Source organism: Pelodiscus sinensis, chromosome Z, assembly GCF_052426305.1.
Source record: "Pelodiscus sinensis isolate ZL-2025 chromosome Z, ASM5242630v1, whole genome shotgun sequence".
In the NCBI taxonomy this organism is placed as follows: domain Eukaryota; kingdom Metazoa; phylum Chordata; order Testudines; family Trionychidae; genus Pelodiscus; species Pelodiscus sinensis.
In genome coordinates, this window is record NC_143085.1 from 24943515 (window position 1) to 24966233 (window position 22719).

A 22719-nucleotide genomic window follows, 5' to 3' on the forward strand; every position below is an offset into this window, starting at 1 on the left:
TCCTGGGATGCCCAGGGTTGCTCTCTATACCCCGATTCCCTTTGGTACTCGCCTACTGGTGCCTTTGTGGCCCACTTTTCACTCTACCCATCTCTGGCCACCCTGCTTCACGGTGTTTCACATGTCGGAAAGGAGGGGATGGTCTCTGCTGTAACTAAGGCAGGATGGCGAGCCCCACATTTCAGCTGTTTTGCAGCCCGCCACTGTGCTGCCTGTACCACTTGCCAAAGCTACAATGTTGGCAAACCTGTAAAGGTAGCTCAAGGGTTCTGGGGCCTGCCCCAAGCACCATTCTTGCACTGGCAGCTTGATTTTGTACAAATACCTAAACGTCAATGATATGAATTTATTTTGGTTATGGTATGTTTATTTTCAGGTTGGACTGAAGCCTTTCCTTGTTGCAAAGCTGATTCACTGTCTGTTGCCAAGGAACAATGGTCTCAAGTTGTGGTGGGAGAGGTCCAGGTTGGATATTAGGAAAAACTATTTCACTAGGAGGGTAGTGAAGCACTGAAATGGGTTACCTAGGGAAGTAGTGGAGTCTCCATCCCTAGAGGTGTTTAAGTCTCAGCTTGACAAAGCCCTGGCTGGGTTGATTTAGTTGAGATTGGTCCTGCCTAGAGCAGGGGGCTGGACTTGATGACCTCCTGAGGTCTCTTCCAGCTCTATGGTTCTATGATTCTATCTATGTTTGTTAAATCATATTATGCCTGCCAAAGTAATTCCTGCCACTCTGTCCAGTGACCGGGGTACACATTTTACCGGACAACTTGTTCAGCACCTGGATCGTGTATTACGTGTCACACACCTGCTGCAGGCACAGTTGAAAAATGAAATGGTGTGCTAAAAAAATTAAGCTTGCAAAACAAATTTGTGACTCTACAGGGTTAAGCTGGCCAGCGGCCTTACCATTGGCCCTTATGGAAATTCGATCCACCCCATCCCAAAGACATAAATTAAGTCCTTTTGAAATTGTTATGGGGCGCTCTATGTGAACAATGGCTACCATTACTCCAGTCTCAGACTTGAACTTGACTCACAGTACACTACATTGGCACCCTTTTCTGGAAAAGGGATGCTAATGAGACAAGTCGGAGTTGCAAATGCCGCGGGGGATTTTAAGAGGAATAAGGGATCTTCCAGAAAAGGCTTTATTTTCCGAAAGATCCCATCTAGACTGGCGCTTTTCTCCGGCAAAGCCCCGAGCTGGAAAAAAGTGGCAGCCATGTTCATGCACATGCCGCGGGGGATATTTAAATCCCCCGCGGCATTTGCAATTCTGAAGTGTCTCATTAGTATCCCTTTTCCGGAAAAGGGGGCCAATGTAGACACAGCCCTTCAGTATTGCAAGGGACTAATGCAAGCTGTACGTCACTTCCATTCACAGGTTCGAGCCGCCTGGCCGATGGAACCCAGCTCTGATGCCTGCCACACTCTCAAGACAGGTGATTGGATCTACGTACGACACCACCATCAAACATGCCTTGGTTCCCCTGTGGAAGTGCCCACATCAGGTGCTGCTCATTACCCAGACGGCTGGATAATGAGTGGATACATGCTTTGCAGTGTAACAAGGCACCACCCCCAGCGGACCAATCATTGCCTCAGAACCATGCAGAGTCAATTTGACTCCAGAAGAAGACTTAGAGGAACAGCCTGCAATACCTTACAACCTACGTTTGCGTAAGGGTTGCTGGAAGCAGACGATGATCAAAAGCAAGGGCCAAGAAGAAGCAGTAGCGAGTCTAGCGCCTGCTGCCTGGTGGACATAAAACCGTGACTGCAGTTCCCTCAGTTGAGGTTGTAAGAACCAAAAAGGTCTTACCTCCTACATGTGCCTTTGGCGGGGCCTGTTCCTCTGTCACTGGTGTCTTAAGGTCTTGGGAATCCACAATGACAATTCTTTTATTCACCAGCAAGTATGGATCGCTCAGACCCTTAATATCTCTAATTGCTGGGTCTGCAGCCACATTCCATTCCACTCATAAGCTGGTGTTCCTGTCTTGGCAATCCCACTTAATTCCCCAGGACTCACTGGACACTTGGGAAGCAGTGGGAATAAATGTATCTAAATGGATAAGTGTGGAGGAGGGAAAAGGTCATTGGTGTTGGGTATGTAATAGGACAGGGCTGAATCTGGGGAGGAGCAATTGTCTCCAGCATATTGTAACCAATCGTGTATAGGATTATTCAAACAAGATTGGAAAATGGCGGACCGGGTATGGGGATATGAATTTTTTCTCAACCTGGAATCAAACAGGGAAATCACTCTCATGCTCCCCCTATAGCCACCCTAGTGAGAACAGTACAATCTTTCAATGCAATGCAAATAACATCACTCCTCGTAAGGAGAATCACCGTGTGCCCTTTGGGGGATATTACTCCTCCTTTGTAGACACCTATATGGCAAATGGCTGCAACCGACCCTTCCCAGCTTCATTGGGCATCATTGGATCTGTGGGACAAAAGCCTATACCGTGTTACCAGTTAACTGGTCAGGAATGTGTTATCCCACCCAACTCTTCCCATAATTCTGAGTGTTAGAGACCTTCCCATGAGAACACCTCAATTTTAGGCAGAAAAGGAGGAACTTGTCAGATGCCCAATGGTATGTGAATCACATAAGTCCCTTAACTTGGGAAGAGGCTATTGGTGGTTCCTTTATCCCATTTGGGGGAGTAATACATCATGTAAAAAGGCTCCTGAGGTTACAAGCAGTAGTTGAAATCATGGCAAATGAAACCGGAGAAAGTTTAAGGGTCCTGGCCAAAGAAACAGGAGCGATCCGACAGATGGCCCTCCAAAACTGCCAGGCATTGGATATAGTGCTGGCAGGAAAAGGAGGGACCTGTGCTCTCATTGGAAAGAATGTTGTGTATATATACCTGACAACACCAATGATGTAATAGATCGCGCTAGCCACTTGGAACAAATTGCATACCTTCCTCACGAAGAGCCAAGTTCCCTGTGGAAATGGCTAAGTAACTTGTCCAATTTCTCTGGCATAGGAAACTGGTTGTTTCAGTGAGCCCTGACTATCCTATTTGGAATCTTAATGATTTTTGTATGTTTTCAGTTAATCTCCTGGGGTATGTCTACACTACCACCCTAGTTCGAACTAGGGTGGTAATGTAGGCAACCGGAGTTGCAAATGAAGCCTGGGATTTGAATTTCCCGGGCTTCATTTGCATCTCGCCGATCGCCGCCATTTTTAAATGTCCGCTAGTGCGGACTCCGTGCCGCACGGCTACACACGGCACGGACTAGGTAGTTCAGACTAGGCTTCCTAGTCTCTTTCTCAAGAATGGCTAAACCATTTTGGCTGTATATATAGATTATATATCTATCTGTATCTATATATCAGTTTGAGGCAGATGGGACATTTCAGTTCAATCAGATCATGTTTGTAAAGCTGTAAGCAAGTGACAACAGGGTGTTACAGTGGTAGGAGCTACCAGCCTCATCTACAATTACTGTCCCCCAAAAGCACAATTCTGATAGTTGGGAAGTGAAAGCAATGAAGAGTAAATGAGGTTTAAGGCCATAAATATGATTTACTCCAATTAACCAAGATTCCTTGCCACTCTTTTCAACCTGCACTGAATTTTTAAATGCTAAGGGACCTTTCTATGAAGAAACAATGAAACAGATATCTGTTGAATGTGAACAGTGGAGATTCTGAATCAAAAGGGAAAAAAAGAGTGAGAATTCCCCAGTCCTGCCAAAATACTTCTCATCTGGTCAAAAATTCAAATAGGCACAAAATCCTCTTCTTGACTCTTTCACTTAAAGGCAAGTCGAATGCAAGGTAAGGAAGCAAATTTCCCAAATGATTAAAAATTCTGAAAGGCTTAAGAAATAGAAATGATTTAGTGCCACGTCCTTCAAGGAGCTATTTCTGCAAATCCTATGTATCGCATCAATAAATCCCCTCCAAATCTCTGACAAGGGCCTCCAATTACTATCAGCAGATGAAGATGGATTGAAACGTTATTATCAGCAAAGCTGCTGCCCTATCAGATGCCAAAGGTGACAAATGCCTGTATTCATTAATTAATAAGCACAAATACACAGCCTGTGGGGTTACTAGTTTTCATCGCCTTGTTCAGTTGTGCTCTTTATAAATAAACAAACCACGAATTTACATCATTGTCAGCATCCCTCACAAGAGGGGATTATTTCCCCAGTAACTAGGGAGACTAGAGGTGAATCAGATACCATACATCAGATCACTTCTAATGACAGTGGAACCTGATTCAGAAGCGATGAAGAATTTGCTTCTCACAGCAGCTGCTGATTTCTGAACGACATGCTGTTTCCTAAATACATGCAGCACTGCACTTGTCAAGACACAGTTTGGTCAGGTTTTTCATCATTTACTGCTCTCCTCTCCTTTCCACCCTAGTGAAACTAGCACGCTTTGCCTATTTATATAAGCTTGACCTCTTCAGCATCACCACCTACATCAGTGAACAATCACATCATCTCTGCTTACTCGGAGCTGCTGATTAGTCGGGAGATGCTACCTGATAAATTTGCCTGAACTACAAAGCCAACCAGTATTTTTCTCTTTTTTAAACTCCTTGATCTGCCTCGTTTTCTTCATGTTATATGTGAAGCAGTGGGACGGGAGGGATCTGTCCCCTCTAGTTCACAAATCTGTCATGAAGCCTGAGGCCTTTACTCAACTCAAACATACCTGAGACCTTTCAGAATTGCAAATCTTCTGCACAGTCTGATCACAGTTACAGGCATTTGGCTCTCAAGGTGTATATCCCAACCAGATGACCTGACCAGCTCTGAAAGTTCAAACACCAAAAGGCAATTTGGATTCAGAAGCTGGAGCTGGTTGGCTAGAATGTCATATCTATATACAGGGCTGTCCTTAGGATTTATGGGACCGTAGGCAATATTATTAAACTGTTGCCCCTACACCCGATGGCAGCTGGGGGATGATGATTTTTTAGAGATGTGATTTTATAATCTCAACAACACCTTAATGAAATATTTTTAAAACATATGTTATACTATTGCCCTGTTGATTAACAAGTAAATTCAGAAACTCACAGCATCACTGGGGCTGGCAAATGCCTGTTAAATGGCTTTATAACCACCAAGTGGCTTTTTCACAGGTTCAGTGTTTTGCTAATAGGTCTGGCAGGCTTTTTCACTTTTAAGTTTGCTAACTCCTCACTGGAGGAAGCACAGCCACAGAACAGGGATAGGAGGAGGTGGATAAATGGACATGAAAACCGACTGGTACCCCAAATTTTCGGGCGCCCTACGCGACTGCATATTTTACATATGGGTAAGGATGGCTTTTATATAGCACATTATGACTTATACTCTGGGACTTGTACTGTGTTGTCTGTGAACTGCCAGGCAAGTTTTGTCATGGCAGTTTTGACCTACAGAGCTCTAAGTGGCTAGGACCAATCTATTTGACACTGACAGACACTCACTATAGTCCACTGAACACATCTATAGCACTGTATGTAGTGAAACTGGATCCCTGTCACAGAATTCTCCATAAGGGCCATGGTAGGCTCTGAAATGTACTCCTGCCCCTGCTCAAAAAGGCACAGATTGGATGATTTCAGGGCATAATATAGGTTTAATTTGTTCCACCTAGCTTTTGAAGAGAGGACACTGGCTGGAGGTACCAGGCATTCTGTCACCTGGTAAAAGGACTGGAATGTCTCTTTTGCATATTTTGTTTGGCTGGGGGTTCAAAGCTTGAGCCTGGGCCCTTTCTATTGTTCTAACTCAAAAACAAAACAAAACAAAACAAAAAAACCCCACAAAAATGAAATAAATCCTTTGCAAATAATTTAGAGGGCTGCTTTCATTGCTCTTTGGTTGCATTAGGACACCAAATGCATTTGCAAATCCCAGGACTGCTGAGCAATTGCGTTACAGAGCCAGAATGTAGTAAAATGAAAAATCACACTGTATTCAGCAGATGCTGTCTGACCTGACTTAGGAGATGTGCCCAATCCTACTCCCACTCAGGTAAATGGGAGCTGTAAATTTTTTTCAGTGGGAGCAAGATCAGACCTTAAAATGCACCAGAGAACACTGATAGAAACTTAATGTTAGTCTGAGTGAACACCGAGTAACAACAAAGATTTAGAGGTGGCATTATTTGGAGATGAACGTAGGAGATAGCTGTGTAGAGAGTCTCTGGGTTAAGCTAAAAGGGGTAAAAAACGAGGGTGATGTCATGCTAGGAGTCTACTACACGCCACCTCGCCAGGTGGAAGAGGTGGATGAGGCCTTTTTTAAACAATTAACAAAGCTATCCAAAGCCCAAGATTTGGTGGTGATGGGGGACTTCAACTATCCAGACATATGTTGGGAAACTAACACAGTGAGGCACAGGCTATCCAATAAGTTTCTGGACGGCATTGGAGACAACTTTCTGTTTCAGAAGGTTGAAAAAGCTACCAGAGGAGAACCTGTTCTGGACTTGGTTTTAACAAATAGGGAGGAACTAGTTGAGAACTTGAAAGTGGAAGACAGTATAGGGGACAGTGATCATGAAATAATAGAGTTCATGATCTTAAGGAAAGGTAGAAGGGAGACCAGCACAATTGAGGTAATGGATTTCAGGAAGGCAGATTTTGATAAGCTCAGAGAACTTGTAGGTAAGGTCCCATGGGAAGCAAGACTGAAGGGAAAAACAACTGAGGAGAGTTGGAAGTATTTCAAAGGGACGTTGTTAAAGGCCCAAAAGCAAACAATTCCGCTGTGTAGGAAAGACAGAAAATATGGCAAAAGACCAGCTTGGCTTAACAAGGAGATCTTGCATGATATCAAAATAAAAAAGGAGTCATATAAAAAATGGAAACTAGGACAAATAACAAAGGATGAATATAGGCAAGCAACACGGGAATGCAGGGGCAAGATTAGAAAGGCAAAGGCACAAAATGAGATCAAACTAGCTACAGGCATAAAGGGAAACAAGAAGACCTTTTATAAATACATTAAAAGCAAGAGGAAGACCAAGGACAGGGTAGGCCTGGAGCTGATAGAGGAGGTGATAGAGGAGGTATCTGAGCCTTTAGCTATGATTTTTGAAAAATCATGGCAGACAGGGGAGATTCCAGAAGACTGGAAAGGGCAAATATTGTGCCCATCTATAAAAAGGGGAATAAGAACAACCCAGGAAACTACAGACCGGTCAGTTTAACGTCTGTCCCAGGGAAGATAATGGAGCAGGTAATTAAGGAAATCATATGCAAACACTTGGAAGGTAATAAAGTGATAGGGAATAGCCAGCATGGGTTTGTGAAGAACAAGTCATGCCAAACTAATCTGATAGCTTTCTTTGATAGGATTATGAGCCTTGTGGATAAGGGAGAAGCGGTGGATGTCATATACTTAGACTTTAGTAAGGCATTTGATACGGTCTCACATGATATTCTTATTGATAAACTAGGCAAATATAACTTAGATAGGGCCACGATAAGGTGGGTGCATAATTGGCTGGATAACCGTAGTCAGAGAGTTGTTGTTAACGGTGCTAAATCCTGCTGGAAAGGGATAACAAGTGGAGTTCCGCAAGGGTCTGCTTTGGGACCCGTACTGTTCAATATCTTCCTCAATGATGTAGATATTGGGATAGAGAGTATGCTTATTAAGTTTGCAGATGATACCAAACTGGGTGGGGTTACAACTTCTTTGGAGGATAGGGACATAATTCAAAATGACCTTAGCAAGTTAGAGAAATGGTCAGAGGTAAACAGGATGACGTTTAATAAAGAGAAATGCAAAGTGCTCCACTTAGGAAGGAACAATCAGTTCGATATATACAAGATGGGAAGCGACTGTCTAGGAAGGAGCATGGTGGAAAGAGATTTAGGGGTCATAATGGACCACAAGTTGAATATGAGTCAACAGTGTGATGCTGTTGCAAAAAAAGCAAATATGATTCTAGGTTGTATCAACAGGTGTGTTGTAAGCAAAACTCGTGAAGTCATTCTGCCGCTCTACTCTGCACTAGTTAGGCCTCAGCTGGAGTACTGTGTCCAGTTCTGGGCGCCACATTTCAAGAAAGATGTGGAGAAATTGGAAAGGGTACAGAGAAGAGCGACAAGAATGATCAAAGGTTTAGAGAACATGACCTATGAAGCCAGGCTTCATGAACTGGGCTTGTTTACTTTGGAAAAAAGAAGATTAAGGGGGGACATGATAGCGGTTTTCAAATATCTAAAAGGGTGTCACAAGGAGGAAGGAGAAAATTTGTTCCTCTTAGTTTCTGACGACAGGACAAGGAGTAATGGGCTTAAAGTGCAGCAGGGGAGGTTTAGACTGGACATTAGGAAAACATTCCTAACTGTCAGGGTGGTCAAATATTGGAATAAATTGCCAAGGGAGGTGGTAGAATCTCCCTCTCTGGAGATATTTAAGAACAGGTTAGATAGACATCTGTCAGGGATGGTGTAGACGGAGCTTGGTCCTGCCTTGAGGGCGGGTGGCTGGACTCGATGACCTCTTGAGGTCCCTTCCAGTCCAATTATTCTATGATTCTATGATTATTATCAAAACCATGAGAACAGATGAATGGATCATAAAGGTGGGTTTTAAAGTCTGGTTTATCAGTGTCAGCAGGGACCTATTAAATAAAGTCACTCTAGGCAGGATGAAACTCTGGATTCTTTTTATGGACGAGAAAGTTGGTGGATCAAATGCCTCAAATTACAGCTGATCGGGAATTTTTCAATTAATTTTTTTTCTTGGAAAGATTGTGTCATCAAAATCAAAACTTTTTGCAGACAAGAGAGATTGGATGAACATTTCTCTAGTCCATTGCGGAACTTCTGGTCAAAAGGAAAAAGCCAGAGTCCCCAGAACCGGCAAGAGCCCAGTGGTTAGGACACTCAGCTAAGATATAAAAGAATTGGTTTAAGTTCCTACTCTGCCTGAGTTAGAGGAGAGATCTCTACCTGGGACTTCCATACCCTGTGTGAGAGCTATCCTATTAGGTTATGTATACACAAAAGTGCTATTTCGAAATATCTTATTTTGAAATAGTTAATTCGAAATAGCTTATTTTGAAATAACACATCTACACACAAAATGCATTTCGAAATAGCGTTTTGCTATTTTGAAATAGTGCATCCACACTGAGTGGACACTGAATTGCATTGAAGGCTGGCTGGAATCAGGTCCGGCAGGGCATCAGGTCAGGAGTTTATTTGTGAGGCTGCTGCCTGAGGTTATATGAGGCTTGTATTTAAAGGGATCCTACCCCGAGCAGCCGGTTCTCAGCTTTCCCTGCTTACTTGCCTACCTCGATGAGGGACAGCAAAGCATTTGTGTCTCTGTGTGCTCTGGTTGCCCTCGCTTGGAACACCACAGCACTCTGCAACATGGAGCCAGAGCTGCCCCTGGGCACTCTGGTGCTTCTCGTGAACAGGTTGATGCAAACCTGGCTGCACTTTTCCTGCCATCCAGGAAGTCTATCAGGGGGCTGTCAGTATCCAGGAGGCCCTGTGGGACAGCTTCCACCCTGAGGAGCACTAAGATCCTCCCTGGTCTGCCCCACTGGGGGCTTGTGCTTCATTCCTCCCCTACATCGTTCCATTTACCCTCCCAGCCCCTCTTCCTGATGTCAAATAAAATACACGTATTTTCATTAATACAAACTCTCTTTATTTAACAAAACTGTTGGTGGTGGTGGTGTGGGGGGGGGGAGTGAAAACGGTGAGACTGGAGAAAGGATGTGGGAGAGGGGAGAAAGAGGGTGGAAGAGGGGAGGGGGAAACCTGGGAGGAGGGAGCTGGAAGGGAGAAGCAAGGGGAAGAAGGGGGAGGGGAAGCTCAGGGCTCAGGGTTGGGGATCTTGCTGGATCAACTTGTTTTTCATGCGAACCTGCTCCTGGGTTCACATGTGGCTTTGGTGGCCAGGCTGGCAGCTATCCTGCCATAGATGGCCACGTTCCTTTGTCTAGTGCGGAGATCATGGATGTTGGGGGCATACCCCCCAAACCTAAGTAAGATCCATCCTGATCTCCACCCTGGACCAGGAAGGCGCCCGCCTTCTCCAGGCCCTGGCAGGCTCCTGGGAGCTGGCAGACTGCTCCTGGGGAGCGGTGGAGGGCTGGCTGCCAGTGGCTTGCTGGCTCATATTTTGGGGCCACTGGATCAGGGGCAGTGACTGCTGGCTCTGGGCTGGCAGGCTTGGAGCTGGCACAGGCACTGTGACCAGAGTTAACCCCTTTAAGGGCTCCGGGAAGCGGGGGAGGGAGAGAAGTGTTCTTGTTTGAGGCTAGAGTGGCCACAAGGGCATCCTGGGAAGGCTGGAGGCCCCCTATTTTGAAATAAGTGTCTACACAGCATTTATTTCGAATTAGCTATTTCGTATTTGGCATTATTCCTCATAGAATGAGGTTTACCAAATTTGAAATAAGTGCTCCACTATTTTGAATTTATTTTGAAATAGTGGTTTGGCTGTGTAGACGCTAGTAAAAGTTAATTCGAAATAATGGCTGTTATTTCGAATTAACTTTGATGTGTAGACATACCCTTAGTTTCACCATGCTGGTCCACAGAACATTTAATTCTGTATAAAAAGCAGAACAGCTCCTACAGGAGACACTGATTCTACAGCCAGGGGATTAAAGCCATTCATGTGGGAGACTTAGGTTCTAGGCCTGCTCTGACTCCGGCAGAATAGGGACCTAAACCCAGAGCTCCAAATTCTGGGTGAGCCCCCTAGCTGCTATGGTTTTGGTTAATCTGGAGTCTGTCCTGTTCTTTCATGATTTTTTTTTGAAAGACTTCAGGTTTGTTCTGCTAAAGAATTAAAATGAATTCTTGTTTTCCAGACAGTCCTACATTAAACCCCTTCCAGTGTGGGAGAGGAATAGCAGCCAGCTGTTCTACCAATTCAGAACTCTGAACCTTTAGGGCCAATCTTCTGGTGAGAGAGGGACCATTCAGCGATTCTGAATATAAGCTGGGGAAAAATTCAATGGTCCATGAAATTAGTTCAGCCCTCTGCAGCAAGGACACACCGGATGCTCTCAGAACATGGCTGTGTGGGCACAAATGCTCCCATAGCTGCTGCAAAGGGTGGGCTATGCTGGTGATCAGACAGTGGGGGGAGAATTCTGTGCATGAATGACACCAGTTATGGGCAGCAATCAGCCCAACAGGTGAACACTGGGAGAGGTATGCAGCTTGCAAGCATATAAAACCCCATCTTCAGATACTTAGCATGGGGGTTGGTGGGTGGCCGAGGGTAGGGGGGTTGGGAAGGGAAGAAAAGAAAAGAAAAAGGAAAGGCAGGGGCAGGGTGTGGGGAGCATGCATAAGAGCTCCAGCTTGGAGGGGCTGCAAGGACAACACAGAAGGAGCCATACTGATAAAAACAGATGAGTTTACAGTAGCAGATGGAAGCACAGAGAGAGGGACAGAAGGGAGTAGGAAGGACAGGAAAGGCAGCCCTAGCCCTTGTCTCAGAACTGTTTGGCTCTGCCAGCTACAGGACTCTCTTTCCTTGCTCCTTCCTGATAGAAGCAATGAGGACTGGAAGGGAATTAGCCATTTCTGTGTTTCTAGATGGGGGAGGTGGTGGGCGGAGCAGCCAGCCCTCATTAAGGGAAGGGTGATTGACAGCCTTTTGCTTCTTGATGGATGCACTCAGCCAGCATAATGCAATGGAGCTTTTCTGCAGGGCAGGGAAGAGAAGGGGTATACAGCAGGTACAACCAGATGAACACACTGTTCAGCTGAACAGGGATTCCAGCGGAACTGGTCAGATCTTTACCATGCTCATAAACCTATGTTGGCAAATATCTTTGCCATTTTTTGAGCTATGCAACCCTTCCTGTCCCACAGGCTGTTTTATTCTCAATCCGGCATGTTATACTCACTCCTAGACAAGCTGCAGGAAAAAACCCCACCCTGCCCTCTAACTAGGTTAGATTTGTTTCTAGCTTTGGAATCGTTCATTTCCAACACGGCATCTGTCAAGAAAAGCGGTTTCCAAAATCAAGGGCACAAATGGGTTAATTACATAAGATTCGGGTGATCCTCGGTGAAATAAATTAAACAGATGGGCATCACATCCCCTTGGATGTCATCCTGCCACTAACTACTAAGTGATAAAACAATCTACATTATTCTTGCGTTCCAGAAAATCATAGAGTGATCAGTGTGGAAATGGGCCATAAAACCTGAACCGAGCTCATCCTGATTTATGAGGGATGAAACAGTGAGAGCAGTAGCTGTGGATGGCACAAGACAGCCCTGAATAGGAGTATTCTACTCTGCTGAGTGAAATTGGAATTGGACAGTCCCTTGTCACTTCCATTGCTGTTCATCCTCTTGTTTTTAATCAGTTCTGCAGCCAGAGGAGCTAACAAATTCGCCAGGTGTCTGGACAAGGTGTGTGTGTGGGGGGGGAGGGGGGGGGTGGAGCCTCAAGCAAAAGGAGCAGGGCTGGGACAGTCAGCCCTCCACACTTCCCAGACCATGCAGAGGCAGCGGCTGGGAGCCCAAGGCCCTTTTGAATGGCTGGGTTCCAGCGCAGTTGTTTCCTTTGCTCCCATCTCCCCCATCGGCAGGTCTGTCTGCAGAAAACGTCTGCTGGGAGTTGGTACTGTTTTCTGTTCCTCATCCTCGTATAGGTTATGTGACCTGAAATTCACTGCTTGAGACCCTTCTCTCAGCAGATGTGAAAATGTGCCGGCTTTGAATTAAGCAGGATACACATACTGGTATCCCCTAATGAGCTGAACAACTAACTCCTCTGAGTCAGCCTGCAGAATAAAAGGAGATAGGGACTAAGCTGCTTGTAGGGTTGTCAGGTGTCCGGTTTTGAACTGGACAGTCCAGTATTTGAGCTTTCTGTTCAGAAAACAAATTGAGAAAATATAAATGAGAAAATAGAACTGTCTGGTATTTTCTAAATAAGATGTAATGTCGATTGCAATGTCATGTCAAGTGTGTCCGGTATTTTTGTTGAAACCATCTGGCAACCCTAGCTGCTTGCTGTTGATCCAATGGAAAAATGAATGAGCTCACCTTTCTCCCTTCGCTGTTTTATAGCTCTCCCAAATATTAAATCACAGCGAAGCGCAGGACTCTCTTGCTCTCTGGCTTGGAGATCAAGGGTGAAGCTCATGGCAAAGAGAGAGCATGTGACTCAGTGTAATAAAGGCTTAGGAGAGCTGTAAAGGGCCTGGTGTTTAAAGGGAGCCTTTGCAAACCTAGTCCACAAGGAAGTCGGAATGTTTGGGGTTGGAAGAGAAAGGAAGCCAGCATCAGAGGCCCTCTGCTGGAGAGGCCAGGCTATGGAAATGTGTTAAACCTGTAAATTAAAGTTGATGTTGTTTTCCCCTGAAACATGCTAATGGGGTGCAACTTCATCAGAGCTCTGCAGTGATGCCCCGCTGCCCCACCCTACAGGCCAGCAGCAAAGAGAACTGGTATGAACCCTACCTGTTTAGGGGTATGAAGCAGCTCCTGAGCAATCGTTGAAGCCACAATAGCTCGGTGATTTGCTGGGCTTGGCTGGAGGAAAAGTGACAGCCCTGCCACCATCTGCACCCCAAGGTCTGTTATGGTCACTTTGTCATCTAGTACCGTCACCGTCTTCTCTGCCAGAATGGAGTCGGACAGAGGAGAAAAAACCTTTGGAAGAACAGAAAGGGAACAGGATCAGGAAAGGGTTAACAACTGCAGTGACCCATCTCACCACTCCATATCTACCTGTGCCAAAAGCCTGGCAGAGGACAGTCCAGTTTCATGCAGGAAGCAAGAAGAACCCAACCCGAGGAAGGCCTACAGCTCACAGCTACTATGTCAAATAGGGACTCTCTTATTTTACTCTCATTATTTCTGTTAATTCCTGATAAACCAGGAAATCATACATCCTTCCTCTACTAATTTTGCCCAGTTCCTGCAAGGTGCTGAGCATCCTCAGAAGGTTCAAAGGGTGCTGGAGGGTCTCAGCACCTTCCAGGACTTGTTCTTTCTTTTTCCATTTGCAAATATTCATTTCTCTATCCCCGAAGATCCCAGTGCAGCATGCAGGTCATTGCCAAATGGGAAACTGATTCCCTTGATGCAAATGGCTAGTCTCTATATGCCTCTGAACATTTAGAGAGCAGGGGATAGTTAATCGACACACACAATCAGTCCCGGCCATAGGCAAGGTGAGCAAGGGAAATGCCTTCAGCCCCACGCTTTTGGGGCTCCGTGCTGCTAAGTATTCACTCTCCACCAGCCAGGCCTGGGGCCCCACTCCCAATGCCCTACCTTGGGCCCTGTAAACCCTTTAGCCAGGCCTGCACACAATCTCTCCCACCCACAGTCTGTGGCTACATTTGCTGTTTCTGTGATGCTGAGGCCAAATCCTCAGCCAGTGGAAGTAAGCATAGCACTACACTCTTCATTTATACCAGCTAATGATATGGCCCCCAGAGTAGCTTTCACAGATACTGAACACCTTACATCCAGTTGAAAAACATTAGTGTTATGGGTGCTCAGTATCTCTGAAAATCAGGCCCTTAGTTTCTAAGCAGCAGTTCTACTACTCAAACTGTAGGGGGAGCCTCTCCCATGTGGGAAAGCAGCCTGTTTACTAAGATCTTCTCAGTTGCAAGAAGGGTGCATTCAGCAAGGAGGCTGAAATACAGCTTTTGATTTGTCTCACTACAGTGGTAGTGGCTTTTGCTACATATGTTTTAATTGACCGGAAATGGAATACATGAGTGTAAAATTCCAGGTGTTTTAGCAGAATCCTGTCCTGGTTCTTTCAGGGCCATTATGAGTTAAAGCAGGAATAGTAGAACCCAGAACAGTTCAGATTATGTACCTGGATTGTTGTCATTCCTACTTCTTGTCCTATCAAAATCCTTCCTTCTTGTAGCCTGGCAATGTGAGGCTCCTCCAATTTCATAAAGTCAATCACTAGGTCTGTAATATCAAACTGCCAGTCAGAACCCAGCAAGTAGTTCAGCTGATTCCAAGGGCTAGAGTCCTCAGCAACAAATTGTGTTAGGACTCGCACCATGGCATGCTGGTACTGGAGAGTGCAGCCTCTGCCTTTCCGCTCATCTTCATCCTCATCGTCACTGTCCCTTGTGGGCCTTGAGAAAAAAAGTCAAAGGACGCATGAAAAAAGGGTTTAAAGACACAACTCTTTCGCAGCCCCTTTTCCTGCAGTGAAAACTAAAAGCAAACTGCTAAGTAAGGAAAACAACTTCCTGGAGTAACATCAAGAGCAGAAGAGTGATTGTTGTTAAGAGCAGAAATGTGATCACCTTTGACTTGTAAACAACATACTTGGTCAGAACAATGGAGAGAGTGCATAGGGAGCACCCCTCAGTGTCCCTATCAGCTGCTGTAGCACATAGGGTCATGCCATTTAATTTCATTGTTGATTCATGGCATTACTCACATGATTGTAATAGGTGTGAGATATTGGTGCCTTTTCTCTGAAGAGCTCCACTGCAACGAACGAGCCAGAGCTCACAGCCCCTTCCAGACATCCTGCAACTATGGACTGGATTCAAATCCAAACTCTGCCACTGGACCATCTCGGTAACTGACTTAGGAGCATATATCCCATTGAAAATCACTGACTACTTGTGAATGGGTGGGCAGGGGGAGAGCTGGGATTCAGATGCAAACTGTAATGAGAGCTGTTTTTCCTAGGGTTAAAATCAGCTCTGGTCACTTTAAGAAAATGCATGATACATATTAAGTGATTAAACCAACCTCTTATTGGAAACAATGGGGACTCTCCAGCCTTTTATTTGGCTTAGCTCCGTGTCTGAAATATCAATCTGGAGAGGCAGCCGTGGAACCCAGACTGTGATTTGCAGAGGGGCACTCAGATATTGGTATGTGAAATTCACTACTGCATCCACTTTGCCTTTCATTTCTTTGCCATTGACAAACACATAGTCACATCTGTCAGAAACCTAAAGGCAAGGAGGGTGGGGAAGAAAGAGAAAAGAAGATAATTACTGCGACAAAGCAGGCTCAAAGTGGAAACCTGGCATCCGAAAAACAAAAAACAAACAAAAAAGCCTCCTTTCTCTTTACGCATGTTAATGATAGCATTTTACAATGGAACTAGTTAAAGTAAAAAAAAATCCTCCTTTGGCTCAGAAGGCATAATTATGCTGGAGATGCCTAAAGACTGGATACTATTTCTGAAGCGGCTGGCTGGTTTTCTATTTGTTATTCAATGATCCACTCACTGATCACATCTCTATGGAATTTATAATGAGAGAGGCTCCTTCGTAGCATGGTCAAAAGAAACCCAACAGTCCCATACCGGACTAGTTGGATGAAGGCAATGCATTAAAGTTCTCCCAAGACCAGAGTTTTCACCTTCAGTCTGTTCAGTGTCACACGCCAGTCTGAGGCTGGAGCCTGCTCTGGAATGGATTTCACACAGAGAATGGAAACAAAGACATAGTCCTTTCCTCAGCAATAAGCATTATCTGTTTATAAATGTTTACATTTTGATTAAAGCCATAAAGTAATTCTAAACACTGCAGTAGATTCATCATTAACATGTAAATACTGACCTGAAATATAAGCAAGCATTAGCATAGTCATGTAAGAGTTATACCAGTAATCACTTCTTTAATCAATGTTGTAATTTACAGACCATTGAGTTTTCTCATTTATTACCTTACTGAATACTAGTGGGATGGAATAGAATCCCTCCAGAATATATAAATCATTAAGAGGGATGCAGATAGTATGAAGTGGCTCAGTGTGATAAAGTCATTGTCAAATCTATTCCTAAAGGTGTCATAAACGTCTGGGGAAATCTTGCGGCACATTAATCATACATTAAGTGGCTAGCAAAGGGAGCTGTTGCATTACTAAATGAGCTGGCATGTCTGCAGAAATTACAAGTAAACCCAACAGATATCTTCAGTTCACATGTTTTCTCCCTCCCCTTCAGAAACCTATTTTATCTTCTGTAAAGAATGTCATTAGCACTGGTAATGGCCCTCCCACCTGAACATCTATTTATACCATCATCTGCTCCTTTTGATTTTTGTCTTTCCCCATACCACTTTATTCAAATGATGCTTATCACATGGACTAGCTCAAGTCCCCAATCTAATCAAATGGATGGGTGCCCTCTATGACCATGGATAAACACAGGGGCTTGATATGCTACACTGTTCCCAGGTATACAGCACACATCCAATCTGTATCCTCTGATAGTTTACATACTGCTCACTTTCTGGCATAAGAGTCGGGAGAAATATTTTAAGGGAAGACCTCAGAGAACATAATCCGATCACAATTTTATGAAATGACACAATGTGGTGTAACTGAATTCTATTCATTCGATAAAATGCTATCTAGGACCTGTCTGTTTAGCCTTTTTTTTCACCATGTTAGCCAAGTTGGCTATGTCTACACTGGCATGATTTTCCAAAAATGCTTTTAACGGAAAAGTTTTCAGTTAAAAGCGTTTTTGGAAAAGCGCATCTAGATTGCCAGGACGATTTTCTGGAAAAGCACTTTTCCGGAAAAGCGTCCATGGCCAATCTAGACGCGCTTTTCTGCAAAAAAGCCCTGATCGTCATTTTCGCAATCGGGGCTTTTTTGCGGAAAACACTACTGTGCTGTCTACACTGGCCCTTTTCTGGAACAGTTTTCTGGAAAAATATTTTTGCCCGAACGGGAACAGCATAGTTTTTCTGGAAAAGCACTGATGATTTTACATTAGATCAGGGGTTCCCAAACTTTTTGACACGGGGACCAGTAAATCCATTCACGAACTTTTGGAGGACCAGTAATGTTCATTTGCATATTTGCATATTCATTAATCAATTTATGAATATTCAAATAAGTTGTTTCTGGTCCTCCCAAATCTCCCAGTGCCAGCTTTAGCAAAGTTTTTGATATGGTCACCCACAATATTCTTGCCAGCAAGTTAAGGAATATGGATTGGATAAATGGGCTGTAAGACAGACAGAAAGCTGGTTAGACCAGGGTTTCCCAAACTTTTTACTTTAATTGGAACCCTTTTTTTTCAGTTCTTCGTTGAAAAACAAACGAAGAAAATGCCAGACATATAATATGTCTGGTATTTTCTCAGTAGGTAAGTTGTATTATTACTAGATGTGTCAGTTTGTAGTTTCAAACTGCCTGGCTGGTAAATGTGCTCAGGCTGCATGTGTGTGTCTACCAGCCAGATAGTTTGCAACTACTCGAGGGGTTTGTGTGTGTGTGTGTGTGTGGGGAGGGACAACAGTAGAATCCCTGTGCCAGACTAACTCGTGCTTTGTGGGTGGGTGGGGGGGAGAGGGGAACGGGGTCGGGTCAGTCCCACTCCCTGCAGGCCGATTCATTCCTCCCCCCTGCTCTCCTTGCTGCACCTCTGGCCAGCCCCACTTCCTCCAACCCCCTCCCTGGCAGCCAGTTCTCTCCTGCTTTTCCTCCCAATCTCCCTTGGCCAGCCCCACTGCCTACGTCCAGCCCTCCTTCCAGTGGCCACTTCTCCCACCCCGCCCACATCTTCCCCGACCAGCTCCCTGCCCCCAACCTCGCACCCCCCGGCAGCCCTGCTTCCACTGGCCCCTCAATATCCCCAGCCTGCCCTGATTCCCCCGTCCAGTTCTGCTTCCGGTGGCCAGCTCTCCCCTCCTCCTCACCCCAGAATCCCCTGGCACCTGCACCTTCCTTTAGCCCTGCACCCTCCTGGAGCCTCCTTTTCCCCTAATACCCACCTCCTCACCAGTCTCTGCCCCATTCCCCTCCTGCCCCTCTGTGCCCTCACACACAATTTGTTCCATCCTGACTTTCCTCATGCCCACCGCTTCTTTCAAGCCTTCTCCCAGCACCTCCCCCTCCAGCTCCCAGTGCCCTTCCCCCTCCTCTCTTCTCCCAGCATCACCCTGTCCCCCCTCCCACTGACACCTCCCCTCCTGCCCTTTCCCTCATTGTCTTCACTTGGCCCCCTGGCATTTGTCTCTCTCTCCCGCACCCCTGTCCCTTGGTGCCTTTCCATCCCAAGCCCCTTCTCCTTCCACCCGTTTCCCCACCCCTCTCCTTTCCTCACCACCGCACGAGCTGGTTCCCACCTTCTCTTTCCCCATTGCGGGGCCGAGGTCCGCGCTCATGCCCCGGAGGCTGAACCCGGAACTAGCCAGGCCCCGCCACGTGCCTCGCACGGGTTTCAAAACCCTGGGCTGTGATGTCATGTCCTTCCCGCCCACGTGCAACGCCGCACATGGGCGGCAGGCGGCGAGGAGGAGCTGCGCACAGCAAAGACATCCGGGGCCGAGGGAATGCTCTGGGGGCGGGGCCGGAGAGGATGCGCGGGGGCGGGGCCCGCTCCAGGCAGAGCCGGGGAGAGACCCCGCTCCACATAGCGCTGGAGCAGAGCCCGGCTCTTAACTCGCCGGCACTTCCAGGTGTGGGGGCACGGGGCCCGATTTGACCAGATGGGTCAATCGGCCTAAGGGCCAGCAGCCACCAGGCACGCTGAGGCCCGGCATTTTTTTTCCACGGCCCGGTAGCAGGCCGTGGACCATAGTTTGGGAAACGCTGCATTAGATCGTCAGTGCTTTTCCGTAAATTCAAGCGGCCAGTGTAGACAGCGGCTGATTTTCCGGAATAACTTGCCAGTATAGACACAGCTGTTGTGTTTAATGGACAGGTGAGTGCTAACAGGGAATTTTGAGAGGGAGTTCTCCAGTTGAAGGAGAAGCAGATACAGGACTCTTGAGGGAAGTGTGTTTTGTTATTGGGGCTTTCTTGCTGTGTGCTGAGCTTGTGTTTGTGAGTGAGGGTTGGTGTGTATTCTTTTTTGTTTTTTGTTTATTTATTTATTTTCCCCTGTGTTTGAGAGTGAGGCTTTTTTTTTCATGCCTCCCCTCTGCCCTCTCCCTCCCCTTGATGGAGTTTGTGCTGTGATTGGCTGTGATTGGCAGGTGGAAACTGTTGGCTTCTAATTAAAGTTTGAATTCTAGAAGCCTCTGCTGATTGGCTGAGTCTTGGTAGGGGGAGGGGCTTTATAAGGCAGTGGGCAAGCGACCAAGGAGCTTGCGAACAGGTGAGTGCTAACAGGGAGTTTTGAGAGGGAGTTGGGAAGGGTAGGAGGTTCTCTTGCCTTTCTTTTTAAATCCCTTTTCCAGGGCAGCAGCGAAGGTTGGTGATGGGTCTGCTGTTGTTACCTGCACAGCGTGTGCCATGTTTTTCTTCCTCCCTGAAGAAAGAATGGAATTCATCTGCACCAAGTGCAAGCTGGTCGACATTTTGGAAGAAAAAATTAGAGGACTGGAGGGCCAAGTGTCGACCCTACGCTTGATCAGAGAGGATGAAGACTTCCTCCTGATAGAAGGCAGCATTTAATCCTTCAAGCATGGCAGGCAGAAGATCCAGAGAGGGCAGTACGTGACCAAGAAGAGAACTGGCAGCATGTAACTTCTAGAAGGGGAAAAAGGCCAGCACGGGAATCCCCCGATGCTATAGAGGTAAGCAATCGCTTTCAAGCTCTCTCCACGGGCTCTGCAGTGCTGAAAGCTCTGGAAGGGACCTCTCAAGGAAGAAACCAGAAGGGAACACCATCTACCGGAAGGCATGGGATGCGTAGTCCTACAGATGGAGGTTCCACGGCCACCCCCCCCAAAAGGAAACGACGGGTGGTGGTGATCGGGGACTCCCTCCTAAGAGGGACTGAGCCATCCCTCTGCCGTCCGGACCTGGAATCTCAAGAGGTGTGCTGCTTACCAGGAGCTCGCATTCAGGATGTCACTGAGAGTCTTACCAAGCTGATCAAACCTTCGGATCGCTAACCCTTCCTGCTTCTCCACGTGGGAACTAATGATACAGCCAAGAATGATCTTGAGCATGTTACTGCGGATTATGTAGCGCTAGGAAGAAGGATCCAAGAATTTGGAGCACAAGTGGTATTCTCCTCCATCCTCCCTGTTGAAGGGAAAGGACTGGGCAGGGATCGTCGAATTGAGGACGTAAATGCATGGCTGCGCAGATGGTGTTGCAGAGAGGGCCTGACCAATCTGATTAGCTTCTATGATGAGGTAACTGGCTCGGTGGACATGGGGAAGTCAGTGGATGTGATATACCTTGACTTTAGCAAGGCTTTTGATACGGTCTCCCACAATATTCTTGCCAGCAAGTTAAGGGATTGTGGATTGGATAAATGGACGGTAAGATGGATAGAAAGATGGCTAGAAGGCCGGGCCCAGAGGGTAGTGATCAATGGCTCTATGTCAGGATGGCGGTCGGTTTCTAGCGGAGTGCACCAAGGTTCAGTTCTAGGACCGGTTTTGTTCATTATCTTTATTAATGATCTGGATGAGGGGATGGATTGCACCCTCAGCAAGTTTGCGGATGACCCTAAGCTGGGGGGAGAGGTAGATATGCTTAAGGGCAGAGATAGGGTACAGAATGACTTAGACAAATTGGAGGATTGGGCCACAAGAAATCTGATGAGGTTCAACAAGGACAAGTGTAGAGTCCTGCACTTGGGATGGAAGAATCCCACGCATAGTTACAAGCTGGGGACCAACCGATTAAGTAGTAGTTCTGCAGAAAAGGACCTGGGGGTTACAGTGGATGAGAAGCTAGATATGAGTCAACAGTGTGCCCTTCTAGCCAAGAAGGCTAATGGCATATTAGGTTGCATTAAGAGGAGCATTTCCAGCAGATCCAGAGATGTCATCATTCCCATTTATTCGGCTTTGGTGAGGCCGCATCTGGAGTATTGTGTCCAGTTCTGGCCCCCCCACTACAAAAAGGATGTGGACGCATTGGAGAGGGTCCAGCAGAGGGCAACCAAAATGATTAGGGGCTGGAGCATGACTTATGAGGAGAGGCTGAGGGACTTGGGTCTGTTTAGTCTGCAGAAGCGAAGAGTGAGGGGGGATTTGATAGCAGCCTTCAACTTCCTGAACAGAGGTTCCAAAGAGGATGGAGAGAGGCTGTTCTCAGTAGTGACAGATGGCAGAACAAGGAGCAATGGTCTCAAGTTGTGGTGGGAGAGGTCCAGGTTGGATATTAGGAAAAACTATTTCATTAGGAGGGTGGTGAAGCACTGGAATGGGTTACCTAGGGAAGTAGTGGAGTCCCCATCCCTAGAGGTGTTTAAGTCTCAGCTTGACAAAGCCCTGGCCGGGTTGATTTAGTTGGAATTGGTTCTGCCTAGAGCAGGGGGCTGGACTTGACGACCTTAGAATCATAGAATCATAGGACTGGAAGGGACCTCAAGAGGTCATTGAGTCCAGCCCCCCGCCCTCAAGGCAGGACTAAGCTCTGTCTACACCACCCCTGACAGATGTCTATCTAACCTGTTCTTAAATATCTCCGGAGAGGGAGATTCCACCACCTCCCTTGGCAATTTATTCCAATATTTGACCACACTGACAGTTAGGAATTTTTCCTAATGTCCAATCTAAACCTCCCTTGCTGCACTTTAAGCCCATTACTCCTTGTCCTGTCCTCAGAAACCAAGAGGAACAAATTTTCTCCTTCCTCCTTGTGACACCCTTTTAGATATTTGAAAACCGCTATCATGTCCCCCCTTAATCCTCTTTTTTCCAAACTAAACAAGCCCAGTTCATGAAGCCTGGCTTCATAGGTCATGTTCTCTAGACCTTTAATCATTCTTGTCGCTCTTCTCTGTACCCTTTCCAATTTCTCCACATCTTTCTTGAAATGTGGCGCCCAGAACTGGACACAGTACTCCAGCTGAGGCCTA

At 46.2% G+C, this 22719-nt stretch overlaps 1 protein-coding gene across 2 annotated transcripts in view; it reads right to left on the bottom strand.

Annotated features, from left to right (window-relative positions):
* Positions 1-22719, bottom strand: part of TMEM132C (transmembrane protein 132C) — a 464089-nt gene that overhangs the window by 9100 nt on the left and 432270 nt on the right. The window contains exons 6-8 of one of the 2 annotated variants that reach the window (XM_075898466.2): positions 15735-15940; positions 14830-15103; positions 13452-13643 (exon numbers count right to left, since the gene is read on the bottom strand). In XM_075898466.2, coding sequence (XP_075754581.2) covers positions 13452-13643; positions 14830-15103; positions 15735-15940 — 672 coding nt within the window. The remainder of the gene's footprint in view (positions 1-13451; positions 13644-14829; positions 15104-15734; positions 15941-22719) is intronic. The other variant, XM_075898467.2, reaches the window with a different exon arrangement.